We start from the raw sequence: 10,064 nt of genomic DNA, 5'->3' as shown, positions 1-10,064 counted from the left end.
GGATTCGGATATAGCCGAACCCGACCCGTTCCCTGCCCTATTCAAGATACTGACACTGAATGTTAAAAATGCTAAAGATTTAGCATTCAATCTTGTCGAAAAGAAGTCTTTCTGAAGTGTACAGCTTACGGGCTATGCATTTATGCAAGTACCAATACGACCAATAATCTCATAGCTATGTATAATCTCATATAACTTCAGTTAAGATGAAACATCAAAAACCAAAATAAGAAGTCGAAAAACTCACATTTGTTCCTTTTAACTTAAAAGGACAATCCAGGTCGATTGTAGGTATGTCATAGCCTAGAAAAATTATTGTAGCTTTGTAGCAATTTCCAATTTGGTTGGACTCAATCACAGACCATAATTAAGAAGGGTTCTTATTGTTAACACTCATTGTAGTATTATCAATTTAAGCACAACAGTACCTCAATGAAAAGCTTATATTGCAACACACATTTCAAAATAATAATAAGAATAATAATAATTGTAAATATCTACTCCGTGAATATGTGTTGGGAATATGTGTTTGCCAAAGAGCTTCATGGTTCTCTCTCGATCGCTCCAACCACATCGAGTTATTTGGATTGCAATTTGCAATTTTGGTTGGTCCACGTTCCTTGTTTCCTTTGGGTCGGTGTGGAATGTGGTGCTTCACATGTGGTTGGAGTTTGACTGAGAAATGACATTATGAAATCCGACCAACAAATTTGGTTTGTAATCGGGCTTGGGTAAGGGCTTGATCGTGTGAACCAACCTTAATCTCATCACTAGTTTTATAGAAACTTGTCATTGGTTGCAGACTTGCTGTCACGAAAAATTTGGCACAACAAAAACAACGTAACACTAAGAAGCATATAATGTGCCGTTTGGAGATCAAAAATTTATGATGAAAGCGACCATCAACTTGAGAAGTTAAGAAGCACGTCACGATAAAAATAAATGTGGTTTGTCTAATAGATGATCATCGTTACTGTTACACGCTTTTGGACATTGTAGCAAATTATTGTGGACATACTGACATTGAAACAAAACAGCAACCCTTCTAAGCACCTTCTTACTTGGACAGAAACCTGACCTGAGCCACGCAAGTTGAACAGATCAACAGATTACACATACAACACATATGTAAGCAGACTGTATAACTCTGCGATGGAGTCAAAGAACAAAACAAACTGTTTGGCATTTACAGCCAGCCACACAAATGGCACTGAAAGAATATGTTTGTGGGACGAACTCCAAACAAAACAACAAGACAAGAACAACTGCATATACACAGATTCTGTAGCTTGCATATCTGCATGTAGGAGGACCGTTGAAGTTGCAATACAAAAGATTAGTTTTGGGAACAATTACTAATTGCAAGAAATGAAAAAAAAAATGCATATCAGCAATGTTTTTCAATTTACAATATGTTAAGATTTCAAAGCTCCCATAATTCTCACAACATAATAAACAAGAAACGTCTGTCTTACAGTTACCACAATGAACACGAATGATCCCAAATTTTGCTCTAAAGGTGTGCACCTGTATTTAAACCAACTCAAACATTCTCCTACATGAGGCAGCAAAGAACTCTCAGCACTCCTTTAGACTATTGAAACTGAAATGGCTGTAAATCTCCACATCCCTGATAGAGGATTGCATAGTTCCACTGTAGTCTGACAGAAACAGTCCACTATCAATATGCAGGTATACAAAAATATCATATTTGTTGCAAGGCAAGTGCAATATAAACATAAAGCCCACATTCAAAATGGGTATGGGCTCTTCTAAGATAATTGCAAACAGAGACTGAAACCAGATTAAAAAAAGTAAAAAGAAGGAAAAGAAATATCTTGTACTAATATTCCCAGATGACAACAATGAACCTCACCAATCCAATCATGTTTGCATTTTAAAAAAAAAAAATCCTCAACTAGGACACACTTCATAAAGATACTATATGGCAGATATATGTGTTTCTCATCGTTCTTTCTTCTACCCCCCTTCTTTTTAACTAATAATTACACGTGTCCTGAAGAAATTAGTTTTGGGATAGCTCGTGCAAATATATGTGCACCCATTTAGAAGCAAACAGCTCTGTTCATTGGTGCAATAACTCTTTCTTTTCCCTTCCACATATTCAAAGTACTCGTGTTTCAAAACAAGACAAGTCCAATAACTACTATATCATACATCTCTAGGGAGCCAGGGTGCGCATCTATATATTCAAAATGTTTTAAGTTGTGCTTAAAATACAAATGAATGTCTATAGAAAAGCTACAATACGGACTATCAAAACTTTCTCTGAAGGATATTTTAGAACGTGTCTAGCATGTGAGTTCATACATAATGAGAACTATGTAGTTAACAATGAAGATAGGGTATATCAAGATATACTGAAGAGCTAACCTGTTCAAGGAACCGAGGGGGCTGCTGCTGTAGGAGGAGGTTCCTTTCGAAGCTCCTTGACAAGCGTAGCAAGCGCCTCTGGATTCAAACCAAGGTCGGAGAGAGCAATAAGAAGTGACAAGGTGTGCCTGTCAAGTCCTGTATCCAGAATGTTGGACATGTGAAATGCCAAATCAAGCGACTCCCGAGCATTCCTCGCAGCTTCTGGATCCATAATAGACTACGCATTACTAAACTTCAGTGGCAAACCCTGAACTTGTAAGAATCCGAATCAGTACAGTCAACTCTAACGAGTTTCTGGATCAATACAAATATACAATTCACTTTAGTAAACAATAAGTTAAGTAGTTGTAACCAATAAGTGCAATAAGATTAGAATAGGCGGTTTTGCTCTAATGGGGACCTTTAAGGAGCAATATTAAGACTTAGAGGCATTTCAGTCTTTTATCGAAAAAAATAGAAAAACATGCCAATTTCAAGAGAATTTAGGGTTAGTGCCGCCGCAAGTCTTCACACACCTACTGGTTGCGATGAAGGAGATGAGAGCGAGAGCAAAACTCAAACAAGAAATACAAGAGATTTTAGGGTGCTTGCAGCCGAAATCCTTAGCACACCAGTGAGGGTATCAACTGAGGGTGGTGAGATTGAGAGCAATTCACCAACAAGTGAGAAGGAGGATATAGAGTTTATCAAGTCTGTGTTCATTAAGAAGTATGGACTAGGTTCGCTGGAGAGATTCAGGAGAAGGCTCAAAAGCAAAGGAATCAGATCTGAAGGCCGTAAGATCAAGGAGGAGGCACTGGATATTGTCCTCAATTGTTCTGAAAATGAGGAAGAGAAGAAGGCGCTAGAACTTCCAACAGTGGAGGAGCAAGGATCCACCTTTACAACGGATCTGGATGTTTTAGCAGTGGATGAGCAAGGCCCAACCTTTACAGCACAAGGCACAACTAGCAAGGAGAAGAAGGCGTTGGGAGCGTCAGGAGTGGGGGCAAAGTTAATCGAGAACGTCGCTGCTGCGAAAGGGTGCTCAGTGAGTAGATCTCACCTTGAGTACACAGAGACCCATCATGATGCGGGAGAAATCACCCGGAATTTAAATACTAAAAGCACATGGGCTGATGTGATTGGGAAGAAAGCTGCTGGAAAAGAAGAATTGAACTTCATACCACTAACTCTAGTCAATGGTAAACCAATCATCCATGTCCAGAGTTCGCAATTCACAGAGTACAATAAGAAGTTCGAAAATTTGGTGTTTGGGTCGTTTGTAGGGAAGAGGTTAAACTACAACTATGTGAAGGAAATAGTTAGTAGAACTTGGAGATTAAAGAGTTTCACTATGAAACCTTATGGTGACACAATGTTCACATTCAAGTTTGAGAAGGAAGATGATCGTATAGCAGTGTTGGAAAGTGGGTCATTCCACATAGCAAGCAAACTGTTTGTGATTAGGCCTTGGAGACTTTTTGTAGAGACAGAAACGAGAGAACTGAAGACGATTCCGATATGGGTTGTGGTTAAAGGATTACCAATGGAAATGTGGAATAAGGCTTCAGTCAAGTGGGGAGTGTTCGGAATACCTATGTTCATAGACCGACTTACAGAGAACATGGCTAGAACATCTTATGCAAGACTCTGCATAGAGATTGACTCCAAGTGCCCATACCCAACAGACATACCAGTCGTGTTAGATCAAAGACGAGCTTACAAAGTATCCTTCAAATATAACTGGAAACCCCCGTGTTGCAGTACATGCAATGTCTTTGGGCATACCAACCAAACATGCCCAAAGGAACCTAAGGTAGAGAGGGAGGTTAAAAAAGTATGGCTGAAAAGACCCGAAACTGAAGATGTGAATGCAGCCACTGTGAAAGAAGGAATACAAAAAGAGGATACAGAAAAAACAGAGACACAAGAACAGGAAGTGCAAGAAGTGCACTCTCCTGATGATGGAACAGGGTGGGAATCCCCAAAGAAAAAACACAGATGCAAAGCAAGAAGTACAAGTACTGAGCAAATATCGGATGGAAATAAGATAACAGGCAGCTGCTCGAGGGCTCTTGACAAAAACAAGAAAGAAAGAACAGAAGACATGAGGCCAAGGGCTCTATTGCAGCAGGGTGAAAACAGAGTCAAGCACTTGATTAGATCGGCAGCACAACAGGAAGAGGGTACAGAAGCAAAGAAAGCCATAACACAGTCAGTTCATCAAGGAACCTCATCAAAAAGTGAAAAGGTCAGTACCAACAGGAAAGAAGGGGCAAATACCACCTTAGACACCCCCCACCTGCTTAAGCCAGGTTGATTGGTGGAAAAGGAGGGAATTTAACGAAGCTTTTAAGCAAGATGAAGTTTACGCACATCAATTAGATTTAGTGATTGAGGAAACAAGAATCAAGTTCATGATATTTGCAATAGAGATGGAACAAGGACCAGCAGCACAACAAATCATAGCCATCTAGAATGTGGGAGAAAAATTCAAAAAAATTTGCACTCTCCTACTTTGCTTCACTTCTGTTTCTAGCAGCGGTAGTGATGCAGAGGAAATCACAAGAGCCAATTAATGCAGCTGCAGAGAGAGAGAAAATGAGGTTGTTACTGATGCAGCACAGAGATAACAGATGCAAGAATTTTGTCATGAACAATGATGAAGCTGAAGGGAGTTTATTTGCCAGAACTAAAGAAGAAGCAGCGAATAATAAAGTGAGACTTTTACAGTTGCAGCATGGAGAAAACTGGTTTAAACACTTATTCAAGACAAATAATGATTCTGAAAGGGAGACTAAAGCAGCTAAGGATGACATACAAACAAGAATAGATGAGGCCAACCTTGCTTAAAAGCTCCCCGCAAACTTACTAAAAATAACTGGGAGTTTGGTAATAATCAAGGGCTGGTGAGTGGATGGGCAGCAATCACTCACAATGTGGAACAAGAAGTGGGTGCAGCAAGTTGGAAAGGCCAGCAAGAAATCCATCGAGCTAATTGAGATGCAAGCAGTGGAGAAGGAAATCAGTATGGTACTAAGGAACGTCATCAGCAGGGCGCAAGCTGAGTCCAGGACTGTGATATTGTAATTAACATTTTGGTCTTGCGCATGTATTTTGGGAATCATATAAACTAGCTAATACTTTAGCTCGTATTTTTCCACAGCTAGTTACATAGAGTTACTTCCCAGTGAGAGTGAGATTGTAACAACCTATGATGTATTTATTTATTTTATTATTAATAAAAGGGGTAGGGGACCTCTATAAAAACCTCGCTTATCGACCCCAAAAAAAAAAAAAGTGCAATAAGTATCAAATTAAAAGCATGATAACTACATAGTTTTTTTTAATTCACTGCAGACTGCGGTCAATACATTAATAATAATATTGAATCCCACCTTCCTACGAGTCGTTAAGAAATCCACAATTTGCATTGCTTGTGATTCAACGGGTGTGATTCTTCAACGGGTGTGATTCAACGGGTGTGATTCAACGGGTTTCAAATTTCCACAATAAGTAAAGAAATTTCAAAATGGAAAAATAAATCGTATCAAAGTAAAACCCAACATACCAATTATTAACGACGCTTGACGACAACAAATAATGGATTTGATGAAAAAGGGTTTAATTACCTCAAAATCACTGGCAGCAGTATTGAAGCCGATCAATCTTGTCGAACAAAGTCTAATTCGGAGTCACCCATATGAAAACCCCAAATCTCTGTTAGGTGATAGAGTTGGAAATGAAGTTTATGCGAAAAAAACTTGGAAGGGGGTGTTTCTAATATTTCAGGATTCAGGATACAGAAAAGTTGGTAGTATAATAATTTTAGATACATGAGGGAGGGAGGTGCTTATAAATTTCGAGAATATACAAAACTAAAAAAGACACGACCCTGGCTAACACGATAATGACCATTGGATTTGACAAACTTGACTCAATTAGTAATTGGATGGGTTTAGGTTTGCTCTCCTTACACGTGCTCTGAATATGACCTTACACGAACCCAACACAACCCGACCCGTTGCCACTGCAAGGGAGGGGTTCCGGGAAATCGTCAATCCTATAATTTTAAACTCAATTGAATAATTTTGTGTAGTGTAAGTACACTAGTCATGACCAGTGCCTACGGCACTCTACTTTTTCAAAAGTGCATACAACATTTTTGTATTGTACAATTTCACGCTAAACAACTATTTTAAGCACCTCGAAAGAAAAATGATCATCAACGCTCTCCTTATGCAATTGATGCTTTCACCAATTGAGGCTCTTTAAGGTGAGTTCAAAAGTTTAAGTTTAATCTCATTTCCAACCAAGACCCGCTACTAAACTAAAAAAGGGTTTTACCAACTATGTTCTCCAACCTTGTCACAATGTAAGAGAATTCATAGTCGTTCCAATAATACCCAATAATGTTACACATGCATGCTGCAACAATATAATTGAAAAGTTCATTCTAAAGCGCCATAGATAAATGGGCAATTGGAAGGGGCCAAATGAAAAGTTTTTAGATGGTAGGTTGATTGAAACTATACCAAAACTTGGTAAGGTATAATACATTTCCTTTACCATTATGTAATATCAAAATACTAATGTGCAAATAAAGAATGTAAATATATAATACGTCCGTCTAAAGTACATGCCTTCATTATGTATATTTTTTTCTCATTGTATCCAAAAGTACCATTATAACATATAGTTGAGGACGTACTCAAAGATACCAAAGCATAAACCGAAGCAAAAATAGCTTAGGTAGCTATTGATCACACATGTCAGGTCAACATAGTCTGAATGAGGGTCTAACTGAGATAATTAAAAGCCAATGCAAACCAGCACAATTGCAATGACCCACTATTCAACTAAACAGATATCAAATGAAGTTCCGTGTATTGAACCAAGGAATTTCCACATAGCATGTTATGTGTGCAGTTGTGCACAATATAAAAGAAAAGGAGCTTATAACCTTCGAAACATAATGAATTCAATTAGCTTGTGCTGGTGAAGGAGTGCCAAGAAATCATATCGAACTCTTCCATTCGCTAAAAATTGCTCGTGCATAATTCAAGCAGCCCATATTTGCATACATGTTATTGAGACAATTTGCAATAGAAATATCAAAATCAAAACCAGATTTCATTGAATTTGTTGTCCAATTTTCAAATCATCAGTACCCATTGCTATTGCTGAACTAAGAGCGATGATAAAAATCTCACCTTATCACATTCTACATTTGATCTTGTCATCTCTAAAAAGCATTCAAGAGCAGCTCGATTTTCACCAGCATTTATTCCCACTTAAATACATCCCTAACATCACTTAACAAACTCACTTTGACCACATAAGCACAAACCTGATCAACACTCTTACTTAACTCCTCATTCGCATCTCCTTGAGATAACTCACCAAGAACACAATTCACTCTAATATCGTCAAGACGAAAACCACTACGATGAAACTCTAAAAACAACCTAAATACTTCATTATCAAAACCACCCAACTGCATGTACGCCTTAAGCATTGCATTCCACATAACAACATCTTTTTCAGGCATGTCGTCAAACAAACGCCTCGCCTCTTCAACCCATCCTATTTTGGCGTACATCAAAGTCCAACCCAACTTTAACAGCATAACAATGCCATCTTAAGAACAGGTGCTAATGTAAACCAAGTAGGTGAAAGTTGTTCACACCATTGGCTAAGTAGGAGAAAGTTCTTCACAGAAAGTATATGCATACGTAGAGACAGAGATATAGTTAAGTTTTTTTGGTCTTTTATAGAGAGGAAAATCAAGAGTTTCTAATAAATGGAGTTTTGTTTGGTATTATGGCTCTAAAAACCCGTTGTTATGTGAAGCTCAGTTATCCTTGTAATGCGGTTTCGCTCCTCAATAGGAGTAAACTATTAGAAGAAGCTACTAACTGAACTTCTTGGAATTCCTTCAGTTTGGGATCTTAAGATTCCTTTTTGTAAGGTAGTCCACGTAGTGACATTAGAATATGGTACCCAGCTTCAAGTTGATTTCCCATATGCAATACCATAAATAAGTATTTGGAGTCATGATGTACCGCCGAAATCAAATAAGTAACCAACCACTAATAAATACATAATATCAAAGAGAGAGAACGTAGAGGATTTCAATCAGTGATGCAAACTATACAACCACCAACAGCAAGAAATAAAAAATAACTATTCTATTAGCAGAAACCATGTGAAAACAAACTCAACAATGTAAGGCTGACTGCAATCAGGCAGACAGAGAAGGTTAAGAATTGGATGGGAAACTTACTTGAACAAAAAGAGTTCCTTCTCTTCTTGTTCGTTCCTCGATGGTGTTTGCGGACCGGCAATTTTCCATCTCTCTAAAAAAACGAATCACGAAACCAGAAAAACAGACGAGAGAAAGAAAAATGGGGGACCCACTTGATGCATTGAGGCCTGCACATAATCCACCACTTGATGCTCTAATTGTTCCATCTGAAGATTACCATCAGATAAAGGATTGTAATTTTTTACTTTGGTAGTAAAAAAGTTTAGATTTTTAACGTTGTTTTTAAAAATTTACTTGCCTCTGTTAGAAAAGACAATAAGAGCAACTTCAGCATCACAAAGAAACAGACAGTTGAAAAGTTTTCTTCAACAGCCCATTCCTTCTTTTTGCAAATGTCACTTGTCTGTTTATCTTGTTCTCTATTCACCCCGCATTGTAAAGCGATTCTATTCATTTGTACTGAAAGATTAGCCCATTATAGAAGGTGTATTGGGACTGAAAAATCTCAAATGCCTGAAAATTTTAGGAAGAAGAAGAGAGTTTTTTTCAATACCCAGGAAGACATTGCCCGGATAATGTGGAATTAGGTTCTGGCTCGCGGATTGTTGATTGGGTTTCCAGTAGTGTAAAGTATGACAAAGTTTTGAAATTTAATATGAAATATGAAAAAAAAAAAAAAAAGATCGCGAGAAATCTGGAAAGCTTATCTGAATTATGTTAAATGTGGAAGAAGACTAACCTTAATTCAGGGGTGGAAGATTGACGCCACCTAGCAATAGCAATTTTTGTTGAAGAAACTAGAGGGGAGGGAGCGGTTGGAGAGAAGAAGTGGGTTTTTTTTTTTTTTTTTTTGTTATTATGTCGTTATTTCTATTTTCAGTATTTTGTAGTTTTGTTCGAGCCAAACCCAAAAGCAAGCCCGCGAAGAATTTTGGTTGGGGTGAGTGTGTGGATAAGTTTGTTATTAAAGCACGTGTAATTAAGGCATCTGTTAGGATATAAATATGTATAATATGTATTTGTTTCCTAGTTAAAATTTCAAAAAAAAAAATCAAAAATATAAATAAATAAGTTATGCTATACACTTAAGAATATTGGTATTGTTTTCTTTCTCTATGCTCTTAATAATCTAGAAGTCTCAACGTAGCTTTTGCGTTAGAATAATTTTTAGAAACTTAGGTTAATATGTAGGTAATAATCTTTCAGATCTATCTATAAATATAGATACATGAGTATCTATGATTGTTAGCGATGAAGTTTCAAATCTAGGCTAGAAAGATTTATTCTACAAATCCTGTGAAAATATAAAGCTAAAGCCTTTATATGAAATTAAACATTTTAAAAGAAATGACATGGGAGAAGTAAAATTCGGAGAGAAATCACATATCCACTTGTTTGATCATTATGTCATATCCAA

General features: G+C 37.4%; 1 protein-coding gene across 6 annotated transcripts; it reads right to left on the bottom strand.

The window, feature by feature from the left end:
* Positions 1 to 1,524: 1,524 nt before the first annotated feature.
* LOC147479381 (mitotic-spindle organizing protein 1B-like) lies at positions 1,525 to 9,528 on the bottom strand. Of its 6 annotated transcripts, none has more exons than XM_086577929.1 (4): positions 9,387 to 9,528; positions 6,012 to 6,063; positions 2,395 to 2,644; positions 1,525 to 1,661 (listed from the first exon to the last, which is right to left on the bottom strand). In XM_086577929.1, exon 3 carries the CDS (start codon positions 2,606 to 2,608, stop codon positions 2,399 to 2,401), a length of 210 nt encoding a protein of 69 aa, XP_086434055.1. In that variant the 5' UTR covers positions 2,609 to 2,644; positions 6,012 to 6,063; positions 9,387 to 9,528; the 3' UTR covers positions 1,525 to 1,661; positions 2,395 to 2,398. The 6 variants fall into 6 exon arrangements, with proteins under 6 accessions (XP_086434055.1, XP_086434053.1, XP_086434054.1 ...); XM_086577927.1 differs by lacking the exon at positions 6,012 to 6,063 and adding an exon at positions 4,897 to 4,963 and having other exon boundaries at positions 9,387 to 9,521; XM_086577928.1 differs by having other exon boundaries at positions 6,012 to 6,099; positions 9,387 to 9,499.
* Between the last annotated feature and the right edge of the window lie 536 nt (positions 9,529 to 10,064).

This window comes from Coptis chinensis, chromosome 8 (assembly GCF_015680905.1).
Source record: "Coptis chinensis isolate HL-2020 chromosome 8, ASM1568090v1, whole genome shotgun sequence".
Classification (NCBI taxonomy): Eukaryota; Viridiplantae; Streptophyta; class Magnoliopsida; order Ranunculales; family Ranunculaceae; genus Coptis; species Coptis chinensis.
Note: the sequence above shows the minus strand (reverse complement) of the source record. Positions and strands in the feature narration are given on the sequence as shown.

Coding starts and splice junctions, on each gene's coding strand:
- LOC147479381 (XM_086577929.1), bottom strand. CDS start 2,608: ATGGATCCAGAAGCTGCGAGGAATGCTCGGGAGTCGCTTGATTTGGCA.